This window comes from Dioscorea cayenensis, chromosome 10 (genome assembly GCF_009730915.1).
Source record: "Dioscorea cayenensis subsp. rotundata cultivar TDr96_F1 chromosome 10, TDr96_F1_v2_PseudoChromosome.rev07_lg8_w22 25.fasta, whole genome shotgun sequence".
In the NCBI taxonomy this organism is placed as follows: domain Eukaryota; kingdom Viridiplantae; phylum Streptophyta; class Magnoliopsida; order Dioscoreales; family Dioscoreaceae; genus Dioscorea; species Dioscorea cayenensis.
Window position 1 is genome coordinate 4,993,217 of NC_052480.1, and position 24,515 is coordinate 5,017,731.

At 32.7% G+C, this 24,515-nt stretch overlaps 3 protein-coding genes across 6 annotated transcripts; 2 read left to right on the forward strand and 1 right to left on the reverse strand.

Annotated features, from left to right (window-relative positions):
- LOC120270867 (protein NRT1/ PTR FAMILY 4.3-like) lies at positions 1–2,522 on the forward strand. The gene is made up of 5 exons (XM_039277941.1): positions 1–175; positions 467–684; positions 789–1,232; positions 1,342–1,433; positions 1,533–2,522. The coding sequence occupies exons 1-5, from the start codon at positions 43–45 to the stop codon at positions 2,413–2,415; spliced, it is 1,770 nt and encodes a 589-aa protein (XP_039133875.1). The 5' UTR covers positions 1–42; the 3' UTR covers positions 2,416–2,522.
- Positions 2,523–6,322: 3,800 nt separating this feature from the next.
- Positions 6,323–16,495, forward strand: LOC120270866 (regulator of nonsense transcripts UPF3-like). 3 transcript variants are annotated; one of them, XM_039277939.1, is made up of 12 exons: positions 6,323–6,710; positions 8,189–8,295; positions 8,941–9,036; positions 9,160–9,258; positions 9,358–9,437; positions 9,932–10,039; positions 11,474–11,621; positions 13,269–13,366; positions 13,454–14,114; positions 14,229–14,350; positions 14,462–14,514; positions 15,730–15,862. In XM_039277939.1, the coding sequence occupies exons 1-11, from the start codon at positions 6,571–6,573 to the stop codon at positions 14,498–14,500; spliced, it is 1,698 nt and encodes a 565-aa protein (XP_039133873.1). In that variant the 5' UTR covers positions 6,323–6,570; the 3' UTR covers positions 14,501–14,514; positions 15,730–15,862. The 3 variants fall into 3 exon arrangements, with proteins under 3 accessions (XP_039133873.1, XP_039133874.1, XP_039133872.1); XM_039277940.1 differs by having other exon boundaries at positions 15,714–15,852; XM_039277938.1 differs by lacking the exon at positions 14,462–14,514 and having other exon boundaries at positions 15,730–16,495.
- Positions 16,496–17,031: 536 nt separating this feature from the next.
- Positions 17,032–20,933, reverse strand: LOC120270874 (putative methylesterase 14, chloroplastic). 2 transcript variants are annotated; one of them, XM_039277949.1, is made up of 5 exons: positions 20,018–20,929; positions 18,454–18,693; positions 18,217–18,360; positions 17,919–18,053; positions 17,032–17,478 (listed from the first exon to the last, which is right to left on the reverse strand). In XM_039277949.1, the coding sequence occupies exons 1-5, from the start codon at positions 20,270–20,272 to the stop codon at positions 17,209–17,211; spliced, it is 1,044 nt and encodes a 347-aa protein (XP_039133883.1). In that variant the 5' UTR covers positions 20,273–20,929; the 3' UTR covers positions 17,032–17,208. The 2 variants fall into 2 exon arrangements, with proteins under 2 accessions (XP_039133883.1, XP_039133884.1); XM_039277950.1 differs by lacking the exon at positions 17,919–18,053 and having other exon boundaries at positions 20,018–20,933.
- Positions 20,934–24,515: the final 3,582 nt, after the last annotated feature.

The window sequence follows — 24,515 nt, forward strand, 5'->3', positions numbered from 1 at the left end:
TTCTTTACCAACCTGTGAGATTTGCAAGAGAGGAGAGTTTATATGGATGCTCAAACTCAAACTCAAACTCAAACAAGCAAGAACTTCAAAGAAGAAGATGCTTCTATTGATTGGAGAGGGAGAGCTTGCAACCCAAACAAACAAGGAGGCATGAGAGCTGCCTTCTTTGTCTTAGGTCTCTCTCTCTCTCTCTCTCTCTCTCTCTCTCTGTGTGTCTTTTTTCCTCTTCTCTTCTTCTTCTTCTTCTAGCTTTCTCTTTGAAGAAATAAAAGTTCTTTTTTCTCCTTCTGTTATATATATATATATATATTGATGAGTTTGATAGTTTAGTTTGTTAAAAAGAAAAAGAAAAAGGGTGTATGTTTTAAGTATATAAAAATTATGAGTTTGAAAAAAAAAAAAAGAAAATTATGAGTTTATTATTAATGTTTGTTTGATAATTTGGAAAGAGTGGGTTGATGAACAGGAATACAAGCATTTGAAATCATGGCAATAGGAGCAGTGGGGAACAACCTCATAACATATGTCTTCACTGAGATGCACTTTCCTTTGTCCAAATCAGCCAACATAGTGACCAACTTCGTTGGAACTATCTTCCTTTTGTCTCTCCTCGGTGGATTCTTGTCAGATTCTTATCTAGGGAGTTTCTGGACCATGCTCATCTTTGCCTTTGTTGAACTCTCGGTAATATCTCTGTCTGTTCACATATTAATTAATTCTTCAAATAATTAATATATATGTTTGATATACAGTTAATTATCAATGAGGTTAATTAATTGTGTTATCAGGGTTTCATTTTGCTGGCAGTGCAAGCACATGTCCCACAGTTGAGGCCACCAAAGTGCAACATGATGTCAAAAGGAGAGCAATGTTTAGAAGCCAAAGGATTCAAGGCCACAATATTTTTCATTGCTCTATACTTAGTGGCACTTGGCAGTGGTTGTCTGAAACCAAACATGATATCTCACGGAGCAGACCAATTCAACGTCAAAGAAGACAGCAAACAGACAAAGAAGTTGTCCACTTACTTCAACACTGCTTATTTTAGCTTCTGTTTTGGCCAACTCATTGCTCTAACTCTTCTTGTTTGGATTCAAACTCATTATGGAATGGATGTTGGTTTTGGAGTTTCTGCTGCTGCAATGGCCATGGCTCTTGTTTCTTTGGTTTCTGGTGTTTGTTTTTATAGAAACAAGCCTCCTCAAGGCACTATTTTCACTCCTCTAGTTCAGGTATATATATATTTATATATGCATTTTAATTAATTAATGATTGACTATATATTTTGTAATTAGTTTTATTATGTCCAAAAAAAATGATGTTTGATTTATATATTTATAGGTGTTTGTAGCTGCTGCTATTAAGAGAAAGCAAGTATGCCCAATGAATTCTGAAGTTTCTTATAAACAACATCGTCATTGGGACAAATTCAGGTCAGTGAATATATATATATATATATTTATACACATAAATAGATATTTGTTTGGTTTGCATGTAATTAACATATATAATATATTTCTGAAATAATTCAGGTTTCTTGACAAAGCATGTGTGAGAATTGAGAATGGAACAAACACAAAAGAAAGTGCATGGACATTGTGCAGCAGAAAACAAGTAGAACAAGTGAAAACAATCCTCTCATTAATTCCAATCTTTGCATGCACAATAATCTTCAACACAATCTTAGCACAACTCCAAACATTCTCAGTCCAACAAGGGACTTCCATGAACACAAACCTCACCAACTCCTTCACCATTCCTCCTGCTTCCCTCCAATCCATTCCTTACCTCATGCTCATCATCCTAGTCCCCAGTTATGAGCTCTTCTTCATTCCCTTATCTCGCAAACTCACCGGAAAAACCTCCGGAGTGTCGCCTCTCCAACGCATAGGCATCGGCCTCTTCACCGTCACCTTCTCCATGGTCTCCGCCGCAATCGTCGAAAACAAGAGAAGGAACATTGCCTTAACATCAAGCAAAACAATCTCCATCTTTTGGATTGCACCACAATTCCTCATTTTTGGTCTCTCAGAGATGTTCACTGCTGTGGGACTTATTGAGTTCTTCTACAAACAGTCATTGGATGGCATGCAATCTTTTCTCACTGCCATGACATACTGTTCTTATTCATTTGGCTTCTTCTTGAGCTCAGTGCTTGTTTCACTTGTGAACAAGATCACAGGAGATGGTTGGCTAAGTTATAATGATCTTAATAAGGACAGGCTTGACTTGTTTTACTGGCTTCTTTCAGCTCTAAGCTTGGTCAACTTTTTTAACTATCTTTTTTGGTCAAGTTGGTACTCTAATAGTTCATCTTTGGAAGGTGGATCATTTGGGGAAAAGGAAGAAGAAGAAGATAAGGCTAACTGTTTTAGCTCTTCAAGGATTAGTAATGGAGATGGAGATATTGTATAGAGCTTTGTTATTTAATAATGAGCACTAGCACTTTTAATATTTTATTTTTAGTTCTTACATTGACTTTGTATTAAGTAAAGGCTTAAAAAAGAGTGAGGTTTTGTGGATGAGACTTGTGGTAGTGTCTTAAAGTATGAAGAATACTTTTGTATAGTAATTCATTAATATGTCTAAAAGTGCTTGTTATGAGTTCTAGAATATAAAAGATGTTTGATTGATCCTATTCAACTTAAAAATTTGAGATTGCATTAGGATTGATTTCTATATATATATATATATATATTTATGTATGTATGTATGTGTTTAAAAATATTGGTTCTGATATATTTTAATCATATCAATTTTTGAATTTTGAGATGTTAATTAAAGAAAAGTAAAGAAAACGAGAAACTACTTTTTGTTGTTGTAATAACCAAGAGATTATTTAGCTTTTCTTTTTAGTCAAAAAGTTAAACCAACAATATTTTGTCATACAAGAATAAAAAAACAGAGATATAACTAGCTAATGGCCTTGCATTTATACTAAAAATACAAAAAGGAAAACATTGTGAAAATTATGAGACTACCACAATTTTCATCAATTAAATCTATTGCATTCTTTTAATTTATTTTTTCTTTTTTTTGGCAGTGAATATAAGAAATTGTTAATTTTGTTTGAATTGGTTTATAAGAAAAAGTAAAAGGTATTTTTTTGAACAAAATAGATAAGTGATGTTATAAATATACATGAACACACAGAGATAATATTTTAATATATTTATGTTTTTATTTTATATTAGTTGAAATTTAAATTTAGTTTTTTTATAAAAAATATAAACATAATATATAAAAAATTTAATACTGATAAATCAAGAGATTGTTGGCACTCGGATCTATTAATGGCTAAGGCAATTGATGAAATTTTGTTTGATTTGATTTGATGCTTCAGTGAGGAAGTGATGATCAATGGCCTCAATCAATGGAAAGAGAGGGAGTGGAATGTGGATCAGTGGATGGGGTGTGCTCGCATTTCCATTTGTCTTGTCATTTTGTCTCCCACAAATCAAGACATGTCTCTTGTATGTTTTTCTAGCAAATATATATAGACCCTTCTTTTCTCAAGTGCGTAGCCATGTGTTTGCTCTTAAATTTATTTGTTTATTTATTTTTATGAACTAAGCATATAACCCATAAACTAACATAGTGAAGTCACCCAAATGGAGATCATTTGTTTAAATCTAATCTTAAGTTTAATAAAATTGTACACAATGTGATTTATCTACCTTGAAAAACAAACTATTGCAATAGAGATAATAAAGTATATCGTCACATGAGTTTTATTAAATTATTTTGGGTAAAATTATAATGTTGTCAATTTATACAAAAATCATTGATTTTTTATAGTAATTATATAGAGATTATAAACATGGTTGTCGGTGAAAAATTAAAAATAAGTTTTTAAAATATTTTTTTATCAAATTCACCTATTAAGCATCATAAGAGGAAGTGTTTTAAATAAGAGGGTGATGTCGAGCAAAGTTTGAATAGCACGATGGTATAGCATAGCAGTGTAAGGGGAGGTCGTGGGTTGAAATCTCTCTCCAGCAGTAATGTTCACTGCATCTTTGTTCATACTACGTTCATCCCGGGATTACTATCTTATTCTCATCTTGTACACCCGGGTTCAATTCTTTGTTTAGATCTTGTTTATATTCATCAAAAAGGCGTTTGTCGATCTATTATTCAAAAGGTGATTGCCCCATTTCAATATGTATATATTGATAAATAGGTGATAAGTACGATTTAAGAGAAGTCAAAAATATGCACAGACATATAGTACTTTTTATAACAAACATCTTAAATAATTAGGAATCCAAAAAATCTTTGATTTATTTCAATAATTAAATATAAGAAAAATAAATATCTTATATTTGAAAACATGGAATGTTTAACATGTAAAACTAATTACATGAATAATCTTTTAAAACTAACTGTTCATTTATCAAATCCACAATCAAATCTCAGCAAAGTAAAATAAAATACTAGCTTTATTTATTTAGTATGTCTTCAACCTCTTAACTTTCAGATTTTGAACTTCCTTAATAATAATCAAATTTTTTTAATTTTAAAATGTTGTACTCTAATATGTAAATTTCTCACATATTATGGCCCACAAATTTGATTTTCAAGGCCTTGGCGTGAACTACATAATATGTTCTTAATCTTAAAAATCATTAAAGTCTTAAAAAAATTTCATGAGTTTGACTTTTTTAAAATACAGTATTTATAAAAATACGGAAATATGAAAATATGAAAATGTATATTATATGCACACATGTAGATGTATATTACAGTGTCCCACCATGAAAGGGATGTTACAATGGCTATACTTTTTAGACAAATTTTAAATCAAAAAGTATATTATAATTTTAATAATTAATAATAAAATCTTATGAACAATAAAAAATCAGAATAAAAATGAAATACTAATTATCCTACTACAACAGAGGTAGTTAAATTTTAAATTATGTGTCATTGAATTTCTCTTGTGACATGACTAGCTATATAAAAATAAATTTTATAGATGATTAATAAACTCAAAAAATATTATAATTTTTATGTGAATCAGTAAAGAAACGCATAATATTCTCTTATATAAATAGAATAATTCAAGACGTAGTCATGGACTAATATATATATAAATATATAGACAAGATATTGTAATATGCATACTTGTGGAATACATGTAACAATCAATTATTATTATTTCCAGTAGATAGATACCTTTTCATAATTTTAAAGGTGTTTACATATGTAATTGTAAATTTAGGGATAGTATGCAAATACATGTGAAAATAAGATATTAAAGTTGTGCAAATTTAATATCCTATTATTATAATATGAAAACCCTAACAACATATTACACAAGCATGAGTTCAAAATGATCTATTTAAGAAAAAAAAAGGTTTTAGAGTCATATAATTAAGTTTTATAGACATATATATTTGTAAATTTAAACTTCATAAATTACCAAGAAAGAATTACTTTTTATAAGGGTATATATATATATATATATATTTCTATGCAAACATACATATATAGACAAAAAAAAAAGATGGGAGGGATGAATAAATTGATAAAATAAATTCTTTTTGCAGAGATAATACTTTGTTGAATAATAATAATATAAAATCTATTATTTCATATATAAAAAATAAAATATAAAAAATATATTATATGTTTCATCACATATATTAATTAAGAAGTGAGAGTGAAACCATATAAACCTACACATTTTATTTTTTTAATAAATAACATCAGAAACAATTAAAAATAAAGTATTTAGAAAAACCAACTTTCTATCTTATGAACCAAACAATGGAAGTGGACCAAAACAGCTCACCTCTATGAACTCATAATATTAAACCATATATATTCTTTTTTGGAAGAAAGAATTGAGAAATTCTTGTAAATATCATAGATAACCATCTAGAGTTTTTAAAAAGTTTAAGTGATTTATAATTTCTCAGTGACTTATTTTTTTAAATTATTTTTCAAATATCATTTTGATCCTTTATTCATCTATCTTTTCATGTTCAACATAGAGGTCTTTTTAAAATTTTTAAAAAATTTTTAGGTCATTTTCCCTTTATGAAAATATAAAACAATAATATTATTTTTAAAATTAAATATTTTTAAGCAAAATTCAACAACAAATCAATTATATTCAAATTCATGGCATCTCAACACAAACAAAGATTTTCATGCATACATGATACAATATCGTGCCAATAATTATGCATTATATTCCAAAAAAACAACAAGATAAATTATTTTTATATAAATAAATATTTTTTTAATAAATATTTTTTAAAATTAATAGTATATTAATTATTAGTTTTAGTACTAATTAAAAGGACCGTCTAAATCCAAGTCCTCTTAATTTCTCTCTCTCTCTCTCGCTTCGTTTCTTTGTTTTCATGGTTTGGGCTCTCACTGGTCTCACTTCTTTGGCTTGATCGAAACCCTAATTAGTGCTCAAACCCCAACGAAAGCGTCAATCCTGGGGCTTGATTCGAGGAGGCGATGTGATTCCTTTGAGTATTTGCGGTCAATTTGCAATTTTTGGTGTTGATTTTGGATTATCTAGGGTTTGGTTGAAGGGGGGCGACACATATGAAGGATCCGCTTGAGAGGACGAAGGTTGTGCTTCGGCACCTGCCGCCGGCGATCTCTCAGTCGGCGCTTATGGACCAGATCGACGCTAGGTTCGCCGGTCGGTATACGTGGGTGTCTTTCCGTCCCGGGAAAGCTAGGTCAGGGTTTTGCCTCTTTTACCTATTTTTGTTTATTTTTATTTTTCCTAAATTTGATTTCTGGTTTGCTGTTTTTGATTGTTTTTTTCTTTGAACTATTTGATGCTAGCCATCTGTGTTTTTAGGTTAAAGATTGCAACTGTAGTGGATGAGGATGTTGATGTTACGTAATTTTGTTGGAGAGTTTGATGTTGGGTAATTTGTTCGGTTGGTTTGAGCAGTTGTTCATGGTGCTGGTCTTCGGCCCATTTTTCCTGTTGTTTGGATGAAGGATTGGAAAATGATATTTAATCTTTCTAGTGGTAGCTGTTCTTGTAAAAGTAGTGATATTTTATTATGTGAATCACTTGCTTGGAGATGGTTGGTTTAAGAGGTTTTAGGTGTGTGGAGTTATTTGGGCAGTTTGGTTTTTATTTGTCCTAAGATTTTGTTTGCCGAGAGTTATTTTGTTTTATTTTTGGAGTTCATCTAGACCGTTTTCTGTGAGGTTCTTTGTGTGAAGATCTAGAGTGTGTTTGGTGTTGCTGTTTGAATCTTTGAAACAGCCTTTTATGATCAGAAGCTCTGTTTACATTAAAAAAGAAGAAGAGGTTTTAGAGCGAAAACATAACTAGGATGTATCCAAATTGCAGCTTTTACTATAAGCACTTTTATAGAGCTTTTGTCTTGGGAAGCACAATCCAGAACACCTCTTGTACCATTGTAAAGACTAGTAGATGTCAACGTTAACTGAATACTTGAAAGGAAGTTGATTTGCAGATGTCAGTAATCCTTATTTATTACTTTTAAAGATCTTGGAATTAGATTTGCGGATATTTTGTTGTGCACTTCACTTACACAGCATTGCAATCTGAGGCTTAATATGCTTTACGTTCAGATCTTAACTAATGCACAATTTGTGCATTTGAACAACCCTAATTATTTTGGGAGGCTTCTTATTGCGGCTTCCACATTGACATTTGCATCTGTACTCTAGCCTGCAGAAGTTCTTGAAAGGAAGAACAATTTGTAAATTAATTTACCTGTATTGCAAGGTTCGCACAACATGTTACTTTACCTTTGTGCCTCCTGTTATCTTTGGTTGTCACCATCAAACATTGTTTGATGGGTGGCTCACATTAATGTTCCTTTTGTTTTGACTTTGAGCATGCACGTTATTTTTTGTTTATAATGATCTGACTGATCCTTCTTGGGAAAATTGTAATCTGAACTTTAGGGTCTTATCTTTAGCTTTAAGGCCGAGTGGCTAATGCTTATTTGGTTTATTTTTATTTGTTTATTTAGTTATTTATTTATTTTTTTTATTTTTGAGATCTATTTCTACTTGATAACTGACTTCCCAATGTGAGGAGGAATGATAAAAAGCTATGCTTGGGTAGAATTAGTATAATTTGGCTTCATGTCGTTTACTTTCTTATCATTGATTTTAAGCAACGAGCTTATTGGTTGACCTATATCTTTTTTGCTATTTTTTGCAGTCATAAAAATACGCGTTATTCTCAAGCATATATCAACTTCAATAGGCCAGAAGATGTCGTTGAGTTTGCTGAATACTTTGATGGGCATACCTTTGTCAATGAGAAGGGTAATTTCATACAAAAAATATTTTTCTTTCCTTTACTATTATCAATAAGTTTTGTGAACAACAAATCTGGGGTGCTGACTGCTACTTTGACCTACCACCGGTATTCTTTTCTTTTTGGATGCATTTTTTGTTCATGTAATTTACTCACCCTATGGCCGTTCTAAAATAAAGATGGGCGCTTTTGATCTAATTCAAACCCCACTTGCAGTTTAAGCTGGAAGAACATAGTGTTTTGTGGGGTTCAGCTCAGAGTAGTCATAGGTCCATGAGCTGTATCTTAAATAAGATGGTGGTTTTACACTTTGCACTTGTTGGTTTATGATTTCAGGGCTAATGCTTTCCCTCTGATTCTGAGCTAACTTCTGATTATTGTTTTCTGAACTTCTGTTGATTCACGATTCATTTGATAGTAGGTAGACAAGAATGCCTTCCATAATGTTTATTTTCATTTTATCTTTGAATATTTAATGATAAAAGACTCGTGCTTGGTGCTGTTGTGCCGAACCTCCCTTCTCTTTGTTGTTACATTTCTTTTTGTCCCCTTTTTATCTTTAACTCTTGCATGATGATTTTGTGTCAATGTATGAGCTAAAGTATACGTGTTACAAGAATTGCAAAGTGTAACTGTATGTTGAGTTATTCCAGGTGCTCAATTTAAGGCTATTGTAGAGTATGCACCATCACAACGTGTTCCCAAGTCATGGCCTAAGAAGGATGGTCGTGAAGGCACAATTTTTAAGGGTACTCATTTGTTTTGTTTTTCATCCCTTTCTTTTTCAAATCTCACTTAATTTTAGCAAAGATCTCTTGATCTGTGATTTCACCCCCTTTTTTTTTTATTAATCACATATTTTTAATACATAGATCCTGAATATTTGGAGTTTCTTGAACGCCTTGCAAAGCCTGCTGAGAATCTTCCTAGTGCTGAAATTCAGTTAGAAAGGAGAGAAGCAGAAAGAGCTGGTTAGTTGCTATTCTTCTGTAGGCACACACAAGCATCTTGAAATATTATACTAAACACTGAGATATTGTTTTCAATATTTTTCATTTACTGACTTCTAGGTGGAGCAAAGGAGGCAGTCATAGTTACACCTCTTATGGATTTTGTTCGACAGAAAAGAGCCTCAAAGAGTAGCTCGCAGGTTGTACTTTGGCCGTTTTGCTTTCTCCCATTTAATGAATATGTTTACTTTTGTTTTGTTTGTTTGTTTGCCTGATCTTTTTGTTTAAGTACAGTCATAATGTCATATGGTATTGAACGACACAACCGCTTATAATATTTTCATGGCTTCATAGACTAATTCCATAAGGAAGAAGTGAAAGTGGCACATGAGAAAGAGTAACTTTTTTTTCATTAATTTTTTTTTTTTGTTATTTTATATGGTCCTTTTGAGGAATTTCAAATCTTTTGCTTTATTTTGTTCTGTATGACAATTGTATAGATTGAGGATATATCTTCAAGCTTACCATTTTACTAGAGCTTCTTCTTGAAGTGATAAATGCTATCCTGGAGATATCTTGTTGACGATCATTGGATTAGCCTCAATTTGTTGTACCTATTATAAATTGTTGACTTCCTTGCTCAAAGAAGCCTTTGTTTATTGTATTTTAAATTTTGTTTTCTCAATTGCAACAGAGAGCTTCCGTCAATGGAAAACCTAGCAGAAGAGTTACAGGAGCTTCAGTTCACTGCTCTACTCCTTCCAAAAGAGGCTCTGAAAAGCGGAGGGCTTCTGCATCAATGGTACTATGCTTCCCTTTATTTACTTGTCCTTGTGCTCCAAGTTAAAGGGGTATTGCTTTCTTCATTGTCTCTGTTGGGTTAATGGAAAAAGCTAAATGGACTATGGGAATTTCTGAAGCATAGAGATAATTTCCTTCTTGCTTTTCTTTAGTGATGTATCAGATTATTATGCTATTAGCCTGCGCTGGATGATTTTATCGGCTTTCTGTTATTGTTCTTTTTGTAAGTCTTCTGCTTTTACTGAATTGAGGTAACCTGTACCTGGCTGGTGTTGCTTGAGTAATAACTCTGTTATCATCCCATGCTGATCAATGTGTATTTCCTTCCACTTTGCTCAATTGTGTTTGAAACGTGTATGTTGGTATTCGCTGCATAAGCATTTACAAACTAAGATGCGTTTAAAAACTAATAATAAGGCATGCAAAGTTTACATTTTAAAACTCTTTAGATAATTAGTGAAAAATACTAAATGCTCATCACGCTAATATGTTCTTCAGGTAATGATGATTGCCTTATATTTTTTTTATATTAATAAATCTGAGTAATATTCATAATGAGTGGGTCAACTGATAGTGAACATTTACTTAAAATTAAGTCATCAATTATGAGGTATATGATGCAAACAAAATGGCAAAAAACTTTATGAGAAACTGTTGATAAAATTCAATTGGACTACAATTTTACTGTAGAGTTATATTCGGCTGTTTGATTGTATGGTCTGAGCTGTATATTTCCCATATGCAGTTCCACCTTTGCAAAGGTTTGCATATAAGAAAAGTAATATGGTCTGAGTGACTATCTTCAGGAGAGCAATGTTATGTTCTTTTTCCTTGTATTAAGATGCTTGATGGTGAATTAATGAAGCATATGCTGGGATTGTGGTGTATGTAGTTCCTAACTGCCAAACATTTCAAGCCCTAAGACTGCTGAATAAAAGAAAATACTTTGATAAAATACAGTTTCTACCATTTCCAATTGGCTAGCAACAGGATCATTGGAAACGCTTGCTTCACATTGTAGATGTGGTTTTAATTGATAACTAGAAAAATTTTAATATATTCCGAATTAGCTGTTGCACCTGAAGATTAGCCAAAACATGAAATTATATATTGTTTCAAACAAGCAAGAGCTTTGCGTACTAACAGTAATGGTTTTTCCCTTTCTTACTTATTTTTTATTTCCTCTCACTCCTCTTGTTACAGTTTTTTTTTTCCTTGTAGTTTTTGTGTGATACATTATTTACTTTAAGTCTGACATAGCAAATAATGGTATGAGGTTCAGTGCCTTTTATTTTGTAATTGTGTCGTGATATTGACGTGTAAAATGTGGCCATGAGTTTTGTGACTGTTTCTGGACTTCAGTTTTGTGTGCTTTGCTGTTATTATTTGTTCCAGCAAATTGCTGAGCTTGCTATCCTTTTTGCTTGATCTGCAGTATGTCATTAGGGATGGTACAAAGGCCACAAGTGGAAAGGATAAATCAGCATACATTTTGATGCCTAGAAGAGAAGGTCAACAACTGCCAGAAAGAATAGGTTCTACAACTCTGGCAAGTGGAACTGGAGTAACTGAAGATGAAAATGGTATTTTAGAGCAACCACATTCTTAACTACTCCAATATTTTCATTTTGATCTTCAAACTGCATATCAATACCTTTTTTAGTTTTTATTACATAAGCACACCCATGTGGCCTGGTCTTTTCCTTTTCTGCAGCTCAAATTTTATACTAATTCTTGATTGGAACATTTTGAATTTCTATCTCTTCGTAATCTCATGCCAAATTGTTTCTTGAAAGGGGTGGGTTGAGTCTTTGTGGTATGTGGTGTGTCGTTTGTGAGGTGGCAAGTGATTATTATGTGGTGTATTTTATTGACTGGTTTTCTTGATGCAATAGCAATTACCTCTATTGGCTGGCATTTAAATGCCATGCGCGATGAGGGCATTTTTGGCATGTCATAGTTTTACAAGTTTATAAGCACTTGCTTTTGAAGTGAATAGTCACACTAAGATATGTCAATATTCATATATGAAAATACCCTTGACAAAGGAGTTACAAGTCTCGCTTGGCATTTATTATAAATGTTGATGATCCCAACCATGAATTTAAAATTTCAATCGTTGAGATATTTTAACTAATAAGAAACCTTTGGTATTTAGTAAAGGTAACTTTTGCTTGATATAGGTAAATAGGTTTCACAATCATTCTCTCCTTTCTCTGGACCAGTTTGTATTTTCGTTTAACTGGTGAGGTGGATGTTCTTTAGATTTTTGTGTGGTAGAAGAGTACTAATGGGTAGTTTATCTAGGTGCATGGAAGTTTACTTTTTGTTATTTAGTGTATGAAGGATCTGAGATGTACTCATTTCCTTTTTGTGTTATTCAAACTTGTTTTTATAACTTTTGCAAGTTGCCTTGTTTGCAAAGCAAGATAAGGAGATTTTGAAAATTTTATGCATGTAGAGTGCCAGAATCTTAATATCAGGAGCAATGGAGTTTTACTTGATATGTCCAACTGCTCATCTCTTGCATGAGTTGGCTGTCTGAATTATTGTTTGTTTGCATTCTCCTGACGATTGATAGAATACATGAATTATCTGCCATTTATTTTGGCTTGGAAGAGCATTTTTCTGCTGTAGTAGCTATAGATTGTAGTTTTCTCTTCACTCTATTGATACTCATCTGATTGACAGTTACTTGTTGTTATCCAGTTATCTTTATATCTATTTTATGGAAAAATTGATGATGTTGTAGGATCCTCATGCTGGTATCTAGATAAAAATTTTCTTGAGTAATGAATATCTGCAATTTTCTTTGTGGAAAAAAATGATTTATTTAGTTAGAAAGTGACATACTTTTGCAAGTTGAGATGTGTATTGGTGAGATCAACTTCATAGACATATGATGTTTAAAATGTTTCCTTTGATTTTTTTCCAGTCTTAAAATATTATTCATATAACCAGGGCTTTTGATTGTATTCAATGATTAATCCCACTAATCATGCACTTCTGAAATAGCTTCTAAATAAATAGGTTTAACTGCTGGAAATTAGAGCGAGTTATTTTTTATACATTCTTACATATAATGTTTTGTATGCCTCATCTCTTAGACACTCACTTTCTAGTGTGTGAAGATTTCATTTTCAACTTGGTACTGTAATGTTTAATTAGGCAGACTGTAGGTCATGCTTCAGTCGTTGACTTAAATGTGGCCAATTATTTTTTATTTATAGCAAACGGCTCAAGTGGGACAAGCTCTATCACATCTGGGTCTGTTGAAAGTGGGAAGAGAATTATGCTACTGAAAGCAAAAGAGCAAGATACTTCTCATGTGAGTATTTGATCATTAATTTTATGTTTATAGTTTTTGTCTAATCATTCTTCCTGATGTCAATGGTATGGTTACGTGTTTCTACAGGTGAGTGGTGGTTTAACTCAGCAGCAAAATGCAACTTCATCAAGAAATTCCCCAGGTTCAAGTTCTTCAAAGCATAGTCAGCGACATGATGGTAGTGGAAAAGTCATTCGAAGCATACTCTCCAGTAAGGAAGGACGCCAGAGTCAGTCATTTATATCTGCATCCATGTCTGAGCAGGCACCGAACTCAGAGGACAGGCGTCCTCCTCGACCTCCCAATAACCGTTTGACTTCAAAGAATTCTAATTTCACTACATCACATGCTTTTGCTGTTGATAATGATGGCAAAAGGCTCTCAGAAGATAGAGTTGCCGGCGGTGACCTGCATAATTCTGTATTTACAAACGAAAAACATGATAAACGCATGAAAAACAAGGATAGGCCTGATCGTGGTGTTTGGCGTCGCTCGGATATATCTCATGGAAGTGATGGGATGTCTGTCTCCTCTGAGCTGTTAGCAGATTCTTTGGAAGGCATATCGATATCTCAACAAGCTACAGTGGTAAGGGTTGGGGATGGTGACAAGGGAACTCAGATTGTTCGTGGTGGGCGTGGATCGTCTGACATGACTCTTGGCTCCGGAGAGATGAAATCTGAACCTAATTTAATAAGAATAATGGAAACTAAAAGTACCGGAACTCGTCTTTCTCCAGTGGAAAATGGTTAGGATTTTTACTTAATTGTCAGATGCTTGTGAAAGCCTCGAAATTTAGGCATTATTTTCACTCTCATCCTGGCAACTTATGATATACATATATGTATCTTGATTCATCTAGGTTCTCAAAGGCATGTTGGTCGTCGTGGACCTACTCATGGTTCAAAGGAATCTGATGGAGTTCAAAATTTAGCAGATGGCAAGCCCTCCAAGAGAAGCCCTAGTGGCTATGGCTACCATGAGGTTAGTTAGTTTATGAAGATATTTTCCATTCATTTGTTATGTTTCTCTTCTTGTTTATTCGCCAATAAGAGCTATCTCTTATTATTTATGCACTCTCTATGTCACCAACAGAGACAAGTTTGGGTTCAGAAGTCAGGTTCTGCCTCATAATATTCTTGGAAATGGTAAGGAAACATCCAAATACTTACCTTACTTTCCGGTTTTTGTGTCATTTAGGATCCATTTTCCCTTCAGAGTCTATCATCTTCAGCCAACTATTCTTTAGCAAGTTCATTTTTTGGCATTCTTACTATGGTACATCCTCCTCCCGTAATTTTGAGTAGGCTGTTTAATTAATTGTTATTCTGGTATTGCAACATGAGATGAGAGTAATACATAAAACATAAAAGCATGTGCCAATTCTTAGGTTGGTATGTTAAAAAGTTTTTGTTTACAAAATCTTCTTCTCTTTTATCAATTAAAATGGCATTCTCCTGCTGCCGTGATGTACGGTATTCTTGATTAAGTAGTATAAGTAGCACAGTATTTGTTTGCAATTTGCAGCGCATGGTGGCACAACAAAATGAGCAGCTTATGGTTTGATGTTTTTCATCATATTCTTTTAAACAGCAAGCAGTTCCATGTGTTTAAACATCATGATTTGTGCAAGATGCATGCTAGATGAATATCTTCATGTGGTGTTTAAATTAAAAGAAGTATTGAAATGGCTCTAATTGTTCTAGTAAGGCACTAGATTCAATGTTGCAATGATTTGTATCTGTGGGTTTTCTTTTTGTTTGCCATAGCTGTGTTTCAAGTTAGTGTTTCCCATTGTCCTCATATGTTTTTTTTTAGCCCTTCAGTATTCTAAACCATTGAAAAGTTATCTTTTTTTTTTTTAATTTTTATTGAAAGCCTTCTGGAACATGGTTTACCATTGAAGTCAGTCAAACTGTTGGCAAGCTTTTATTTTCAGTTGAAATTTGAAAACACTTTTTATTTCTTTCCTCTTTTTTATTTTTTATTTTTATTTTTCCATAACTACATGAGCAACCTTAGCCAGCCTGATGTTTTTTAGTGTCCTATATAATGTTTTTCGTGTATTTTCCTTCTTCAGCATATATTGATTTTCTTTTTTTTATTTTGTGAGTGTGTGTGTGTGTGTGTGTGTGCATGTGTGGTTGTTGTTGCTCTGTTTTTAAAGTGTGGTCTTTAGTTCTAGGGATTAGACAACTGACATAAACTTGCTCAATAGAATCAGCACCTTGCCAACTCAGATTTAAAAGCAAAGCAAGAATATCGATCTTGTTTGTTTGTGTTTAAGTTTTTCTTTTATCTAAAAATATTTGTCTTTTGATCGACAAATGATAAGCATTCTTCTTAGCTTCTATATTTTGCAGTTTTCTCAAAGTGACGTGTTGCTTCGGAGTGGGAACAGTATTCTTTCCATCATTTTTGGGTGCATTCACACAAAGGCTATGAGCAAAAGGTATCTGGGAATACCCAGTATGCCATAACCATGTCCTTCTGATTGCAAATCAAAAGGATGATCCGAATCGTAAACCAGATGATTAAATGCTACCTGTGATAGACCAGTGATTATTTGAAGTACGATTTTCCCGAAAAGGATAATCTATGTTTTGCAGAAGTTAAGGAAAGACCAAAGAGCTTGCTGAGTTATTTTGGCACAAAATTAAGCCAACATCTCCTTCCCCAGAAGAAATTCTTGAAGGATCAGAAAGCTTGTTGAGTGATATGACATGGATGAAGATAACTAAAAACTGATTCAAATTTTGCTCATCTGTCTCTTTCTGGTTTTTCAAGCTAAATCTTCTCTGATTCACAAGTCTTTGATCAGCATGTGGATATATTCAAATGGAAAGCAAGTATGTGATCATTCTGATGGAATTATGTCCAAGAAAATGCCATATATGATCATCTGAGTATTATCATGTCCATTAAATAAAGAGCTAAGTTAGTTTTCTAGTCATATATATAGACAAGAAATATGTGTTCCTGTTTCTTCTGATCAACAGTGAGTTGGCTGTCGTTTAATTCCCGGCCAGCGGATTGTGTGTGACTGAGAGATGACTGGACATGAATTCGGTTTTAAATTGAATCTTCGATGTTGATATTTCATATATATATATTGGGTTTCAATTTCCAGTGTTGGTGTTCATGTTTTCTTGCAGAATCTGATGTGCAACAGATGTTATTTTAGTTGGTTTTTCCCATAAATATGATGGTGTTATCTTGATGTCAATGTTTGACACTTTCTGTAGAGCCATAAGCGCTGTGGTCCTTGGGCATAGATGGTAAATTTAATTTATTCATAATTATAAATTTTGTAAGTGGTTTAAAATTTTAATTATTAATAAATAGTAAATATACTTAATGTTTGGTGAGTTTTTCTTGGCACTAGATTAACAAAGTTATATTTTTGAGATCTTGAGTTTTATGTATTTGTTATGTTAAAATGTTAGGATTGAACCTTATGTTTTTTGTTTTTATTGATTCCTCAATCATCAATCATAATAATTACCTACATTCTATTTACTATTTACTATTTACATCTAATTTATATGTAAAACATGTGACAAAAAAAAAAATCCATAATTTACTCTGCTAATTAACATGCAAGAACAAGATTATCTCCTGCAAGTCTTAACAACACTAATCACAATATCACTAAACAAATGAGATCATATAACAAACTACCATAACCAAATCTGCCAAAACATCAAATTATTCATACAGATTGATAAAAAATAATTATAAATTAAAAATCATTGGTATCCTATTTACCTGAGTATATACAATCTTACAGCTACAAAGCCTACAATGCAATGCATCTAATTCAGCAAACTTCACAACACTACTCAAAGTTGTATAATTTCAAGCAAAATCTTGTTTAACGATAACGGTTTCGAGAAGAAAGGGCAGTGATCACTTCCTTTGATCTTGTAAACTCCATGAGGTGGGTTTTCCCTGACCAACTTCTCCTGCACATCCGGTGAAAGCATACGATCATCTAGTGTTTGAACAAAGTATCGTCGAACAGACCCGTAGTTTCCCGGGCTGAGAGAAAGCTTCTCCATGATCGGCGCTAACGGTGTAGGTCTCATGGCAACTGTGGCCAGAGCAATGTCCTGTTAAATCACACAACCCCAATTAAGCTAAAGTCGGACAAAGAACCGAAACTCAAGTAATCAACAGAGTTCAACAACTATAATGCATGCAGGGATTGGAAAAATATACTTTTGTTCAATATTCTGCAGCTGTTACTGAAGTTTCCGATAAGTCGTACTTAATGTCTATAGCAGCATTAGAAACCAGACACATAGATAGGAGAAACATTTCTATTGCCACTATCTGATAAGCTATACACATTGGTTTAGATATATCACACTGAAATTGATAGCTGAATTCTATGATGCAGTCATGAGCCTTCAAATTGGAGGTTTCCAAGTAGAAATATCAATAATATTAATAACAAATCAGACAATTGTGGGTAAATGCTTAAATGCATTTCAAAATCGTTAAATAGAGCGGAGAATATTGAATTATGGAGTATGAATTGCAGACTGACCTTAGGGGGACTCTGGTTGAAATAGAGCCCTTTAATTTGTTGTTTGCTGAACATAAGACTAGTTGGGGGTTTGTCTCTACCATTACCATATAATAAAAATTGAGACTCTTGCATAAATGCTTCAGCTGATGCTAACTGCAAATCCATATAATACAAAGACCGAAAAAAATGAGCCGGCACAAAAGAAAAGATTTAAAATGCAAATAATGCAGCTTTCTGTGATGAAGGAACTCTGATACAATGTCGAGAGTTTCATGAGGTCTTGTAAAGAAGTTCATTATTGACGTAAAAGACTTACTTCCTCGGCAAATATATCAAAAGGTTTCTGTCCATCTGCCACCATCGTCGCACAAACAAATACCGCCTTTGAAATTTTTTTTGGATAACATTCAAGTGCATATGATATGCTTGCACCTCCACAGCTATGACCAACCAAAATTACCTGTGTAACTATAATGATCAATTTTAAACGACCATTTATCATTATACAGTAGAAATTTGTTAACACCAGTGTTAATCAGTTGAAAATTTTCACCTTTTCACCCTCTGGAAGGTTGTGCAAGTAATTTATGAGCGGTTTTGCGTAGTCTTCTAAGGAAGTTATAATGTTTGTGTCGGTGGTGTCAATTCCGGACCCTGTGAGATCCAATGCTATTGGCTCTAGCCCGGCTTCTTCTAACATGGTAATCGTTTTATACCAGCACCAAGCTCCAAATCCTTCTCCATGCACTAGGACAAGTTTCTTCGTCTCCACATTATCAAGAACAATCGGAGCCTGAAAAGTGCAATTCAAGAGGTAATACAGCCAAGCATTACAGATTTTGCCTAGAAATATATCAATGTGACAAAGACAAGTTTCTTCATCTCCACATTATCAAGAACAATCGGAGCCTGAAAAGTGCAATTCAAGAGGTAATACAGCCAAGCATTGCAGATTTTGCCTAGAAATATGTCAATGTGACAAAGAGGTGAATAAATCATTTAGTTTTCAAGACCAATCAGAACATGGTTTTCGATGGAATGAAAAATTGATAAACATTAGACGTTTCCCCAGCAGACGGTTTGTAGTTGTTTACCAGTACAATCAGCAGATTTACTTTACATCACCGATGTTTCTTTCATCCATGAAAGTGAGTTTATTCAACTCCATGAATCATAGCTAATGGAAAAACAATAATCACAAACAACATCATTGAATTCATGGCGCACATTCAATGTTATTCACCTCTCCATCTTTGGTACACAATCTGAGGATCACTCAATTAACATTGACAACCAATCTACTCGGCAAGTTTTTCACCCAGTTATTCATAAATTATACATCTAGTCACTCCATATACTAAAATTAATATTATTTCCCAAGTCAAAATAAAGCCAGAATGATTACTGTTGAAACACTATAAAAATATAAAAATTCAGAAAAGCACAAAGGCCCATCCTCCTTTTTCAGCAAGCAAACACATGGATTCCTTGACAATTGCACTATTTCATGTCTGAACAAAAGACAAAGTTAATTGATCTGACAATCCACTAAGCCCACAAACCTCATCATGCAAGAAAGTGAAATATTCCAATTCAACTTTGTAAGTTTCCAACACAGCTATTTACTAATTATATCTAGTTATTTCACAAACAATTTGCATAAAAAGATGGTGCCATATGATGCAAATAAAGGTTGCAATGATGACAATTCAAGCACTATAAAAACTCAGAAAAGCACAAAGGCCCACCCACACTTTTTCATCAATCAAACACTCACATTCCTCAGCAATAACACTATTCATGTCTGAACAAGAGACAAACTGAGATAATCTAATAATCCAAGAAGCCCACAGATCTAATCATGTACTAAAAAGAGAGCTTGAATAACTAGAAAAATAGAAAGCCTCTGAATTTGAACTCCAATTCTACATGATAACTGCAGTAATTACTATTCAATCTATAAAAATTCCTTTTTGTCATCAATCAAAAACACTTAAGTATGAGAGAAACTAAGATAATCTAATTATGAACTAAGTACTTGATCAAACCAGGCAGGAAATATAGAAAGTAAATAAGTGAAAAAATGGAAAGGTTTTGAAGATGAATTCAAATTCAACCTGTTGCTTGCCATTGGAGAAGGGATCAGCGAGCCGCCGGGAGCTGGTGGAGCCGGTGATCCTCCGGGACATGGAACCCTCAAAGCGCTGAGAAAGCTGGTGTTGCTGGATGGCCATGGCCAGAGCTTGGCGGTGGAGCTGTTCATCCTCGGCGGTAGCCGAAGTCTTGCGCTGAGATTTTGAGTTCCTCTTGCTCCGAGACACAGAGCTGGGCCTTGAATCCTTGCGGGACATGCAATCCATTGCATTCCCCATTGCAAAGATTGAATCTTTTTGAGTTTTTCTGGTTGGATTTGAGTGCTAGGGTTGAAGAAAGGTGAAAAGATTGGATTTAGAGGGGATATTATGGTGGAAATCACTGGAGACGTTTGTGATGGAAAGGTGGGATTTTGATGAGATTTCTCTTTCAATGAAAGAGAAATCTCAATCTCTACCAAATCTCAAATAAAAAACAAGACAAAAAAAGGAAAAAAAAAAACACAAGATAATAGCTTCAGATCCAGAAGAGTGGTTAGAAAAATATAAAAACACAAAACCAAACAAGATTTGAACTTCTGGAAAAGAAAAAAGAAAAAGAAAAAGAAAAAGAAACAAAAGTAGGCAAAATCTAGCTCAACTTTTCAGAAATAAAAAAGAAGAAGAAGAAGAAGAAGAACACAACAACAACAGAAAGAAGAAAAGAGACAAGAATTGAATTGAATGCATGAGTGGGAATGAATGAATGACAAAGGTGAGAGAAAGAAAGAAAGAAAGGGTTGTTTATCATAAATAGGATTAAGAAAATGGAGGAAAGGACAGAGAGGAAGATGGAAGCAGTTGGAAGAGTTAAATGTGGGGAAGTGAGGGTAGTTAGGTGGGGCATTTGGATTGGATGGGATTGGAAACAGTGAAGTCCTCACACTCAGGATCATGTGCTGCATTTGCATGTTTGGCTCCACCTTCTTCTTCTTCTTCTTCTCTCCAATTTTTTTTTTTTCTAATAAAAATAAATAAATCATAATTTTGTCAAAAGCAATGAGAGTTTTGATAAAGTGGATAAACCACAAAATCGTTAAATAAAGAGAAATCAAGTCAAAAGACTGACGAACAAAACGGATCATTCACTAGGAGTGAAAATAAAAAGACAGATAAGACAAAAATAGACTAACAAGCACAAAAAGACACCCAGAGACACAAAAAAGAGGAGGGAGGGACTCCTCCAAGACTCAGGACCACGGTGGGAAACTAGCTAAAAAGCTCCTCGTGCCTATCGGGTCCAAAAAGCAATGAGAGTTGTTATATCCCTTTTGTTACTATGGTAAAAATAAATAAATAAATAAATAAATAAATAATAATAATTATAATAAAATAAAACAGGAGAGGAAGCCAAACAAATTTTTTTTTTCTTTTATACAAAACTAGACAATCTATCACTAATACGGAAGAAAGCAAAAATATTATTTGAGAAAAGTTCAAAGTGGCACTTAGTAACAATTGGCGAGGTGGATCATTCGGTGCAAGTTGTATAGGAGAGACAAAAAGAGATTGACTTCTTAGTTGATTATGAGCTTGTACATTGTGACTCTTAAATCTGTGGACTAAGCTGAAAAAGTCTAGAGCAGTACTTGATAGTAGTATAGAGGACCAATTTATTAGGGATGTTTACAAATAATTATTTTATTGATATTTTTTATCAACGGTTGGATTTGAATCGAACAATTTCAAATCAATCATTTTATGAACAATGATTTCAACCATAGTATTGGAAATAGTAATCTAATAAGTGCTATAAAGATGGAAAGACTAGGTTAAAAATTATATCTTTTGCTACAATACTTTAAACAACCACCAGAGATTAATAGACATTGAATATGTTGTTAATGCGGTTTCTATATAAATGCGAATCATAGATTCTACTTTATATTTGAAATAAATTAAGATTGAATTAAATAGTCTCCCATTAAAAAAAAATTATCTGCATTTATATTTATGACTTAACTCAGCATATAATTAAAAGTCATTTATAAACTATAAAACAGTGTTTTATAAGCGATAAAACAGTGAACCGGGTACATAACGGGCCAAATCAGGTGACTACAATTGAGTGTTGGTCTATAATCTATATATATGATTCTTTGGGGAGGAACACAATGTTCAATCACTCACAAAACCCATGAAGAGAGCACACTGTCAAATCAAAATGAAGTTGAAAGTAGTGATTTGTTGGTTTTCTTTTTGTTCTTGCATAAATACCGTTGTACATATCCGAAATTATATATATAATGGTTGAGAAGATTCTTCTTAATACATAGAGATAAATACGGAAAAACTCTTCATAATTTATTAATATTCAAATAAATAATTTTTTTAAAAAAAGTCTAGAAAAACTTTCAGTTGGAAAGCTAATAAGTGATCGTTATTTTTGGGAATTAAATGATTTGTTATCAATCTTTTTGTATTTTTATATTAAGCTGTTATAAATAATTCTCTCACTAAACTATCTTATTTAAGGGTAGGAGAGAATTGAACTTTAAATTTTTATTTGAAAAGAAAAATAAATTAATAATTTTCTATCATGGAAGGAAAAGTTTTTTTATTATTTATTTATTTATTTTTTGACAAAGTCAATAAGTGACAAAGCAAAAGACAAATAGGTATGGAGGTGTACTAGTTTTGGTGAACTTATTAGATCACCTAAAGATAAATCTCTCATCATACAACTTTAGAGAGGAGAACGAGAGGTATTCATCACATAAAACTCTCACAGGAGACTTTGAGAAAGTGAATTGTAATCTCAGAAACTCGAACTCGACATCTCTCAATTACAACCATGGGTAGTTATTAATGGGTTAATCCATAATTTCTAAGGAAGAAAAAAAATTGAATTACTATTTTTCTATTGTGGAGGTAGTAGATTTTTTATAATCATTATAAAAACAAAATGTGTCTTTTGATATGTGTATGTATATATACATATTAGGTATTTTCCCGACTTAGATAGTAAATTTTAAAATTTTATGAGGAGTTTTGAGGCCTTAAATTTCAAAATTTTTATGGATATTTATTACATAAATAATTAATTAGGTGTAATTAATATTTTTTAATTATTTATATTATAAATTAATATAAATAAAAATTTTAAATATTACTAAAAAAAATTAAAATTATCCCTTAAAATGCTGTTTATTATAGATGACAGCATGTATAGATATCAAGAGAGGAAGGAGATTTCATCCACAAGTTGTGAAGATTCCGCTTCGGTAGTATTACATTCACGTCATGCATCTTTTGACTTGTGGATCCGTCCAGGGTCATTTGCTCTTTGGTCAAAAGTGAATTAACCCAATTTTCAAACTTTTATTCTTTCCTTTTTTTTTTTCTTTTTTTTTCTTTTATAATTACATCATTATCCATCGGTATAGCAACTCGAGCACCAACTTCCAAACCCCATATGATGAACCCATTTTTTTTTTTAATTTTTAATGTACTTTTTTTTCTATTACTTTTTTTTTTATTGTTTCTATTTTTCTTTCGGTGCCTCATATAATGGACAATTTTTTTTAAAGAATAAATAGAGCAAAAAAATATTAAAAATATATTAAAAATTAGAATTAATTTAAAAAAAATCAAATCATTGGTACAGTACTAAATGGTGGTGTCATTGTCCCACATGAAAAAGATTAAGAGTTCTAACTCTCTTCCGTAATATGGTTGATAATTTAATATATGCGCATGACAGTTTATTCCCCTAAAGAATTTATGTCTTTTAAAAACGTCTGTATGATTAGCCCCTCTATGATTTGCCCCCTTCTTTGTCTCTCTCTAAACACTAACTCCACATGTCATTTTTTTTCTTATTTTTTTCATCTATGTGGATATTCTACAAATGACCATAGATGTTGTATTATAATATATATGAATTGTATTTCTAAAATTATTTTTTATTGTATAAAATTAAAAGTTAGGTTAAAATTAAACACTAATTTTTTTAAGTAAAATAATATAAACATATAAAAACAAATAGTATAGCAACGTATTTCGGTCTATTAGTATTAGGTCCTTTGAGTAGGATGTTTGTTTTAGAGAAGATCTGAAATTGAATCCTAAAACACACACAAGGTGAAAACATAGGTGCTTGTTGAATTTGTTCCACACCTGTTCACATCGCTAACTTCACTTAAATGAGAAACACTTGTCGCCCTATTTGTATATATATAAAAAAAAAGGTATACACACACTATATGCATAACTGCCGATATTGGTGTAAGTTAAAAGCAAGAATTTAAAAATCAGACCGAATCAGAAAGTTCAACCAGTTTAATCACAAACCGCCAGTTCAACAGGTTCAATCACAAACCGCCCGCCAATCGGATTCATTTATATAAATTAAATTAGGTCCTAATTGAACCAGTCATGAACCTGTTTTGAACCGAAACCGGTCAATCGGTTCAACCGGACCGACCGGTTTTAAAAAAAAAAATTCTCTGATTTAGACTTGAAAGCAAGCGACGCCCGCTGA

What these genes read in the sequence shown, in the direction of transcription:
- LOC120270866 (XM_039277938.1), top strand. Translation starts at nt 6,571, where the DNA reads ATGAAGGATCCGCTTGAGAGGACGAAGGTTGTGCTTCGGCACCTGCCG. An exon ending in TGAAGGCACAATTTTTAAGG is followed by an intron (nt 9,037 to 9,159) that starts GTACTCATTTGT and finishes TTTAATACATAG; the next exon opens with ATCCTGAATATTTGGAGTTT. An exon ending in CCTCAAAGAGTAGCTCGCAG is followed by an intron (nt 9,438 to 9,931) that starts GTTGTACTTTGG and finishes CAATTGCAACAG; the next exon opens with AGAGCTTCCGTCAATGGAAA.
- LOC120270867 (XM_039277941.1), top strand. Translation starts at nt 43, where the DNA reads ATGGATGCTCAAACTCAAACTCAAACTCAAACAAGCAAGAACTTCAAA. An exon ending in TTGCCTTTGTTGAACTCTCG is followed by an intron (nt 685 to 788) that starts GTAATATCTCTG and finishes TTGTGTTATCAG; the next exon opens with GGTTTCATTTTGCTGGCAGT. An exon ending in CGTCATTGGGACAAATTCAG is followed by an intron (nt 1,434 to 1,532) that starts GTCAGTGAATAT and finishes GAAATAATTCAG; the next exon opens with GTTTCTTGACAAAGCATGTG.
- LOC120270874 (XM_039277949.1), bottom strand. Translation starts at nt 20,272, where the DNA reads ATGGGGAATGCAATGGATTGCATGTCCCGCAAGGATTCAAGGCCCAGC. An exon ending in TCTCCAATGGCAAGCAACAG is followed by an intron (nt 18,694 to 20,017) that starts GTTGAATTTGAA and finishes TGCACTTTTCAG; the next exon opens with GCTCCGATTGTTCTTGATAA. An exon ending in TTGATATATTTGCCGAGGAA is followed by an intron (nt 18,054 to 18,216) that starts GTAAGTCTTTTA and finishes ATGGATTTGCAG; the next exon opens with TTAGCATCAGCTGAAGCATT.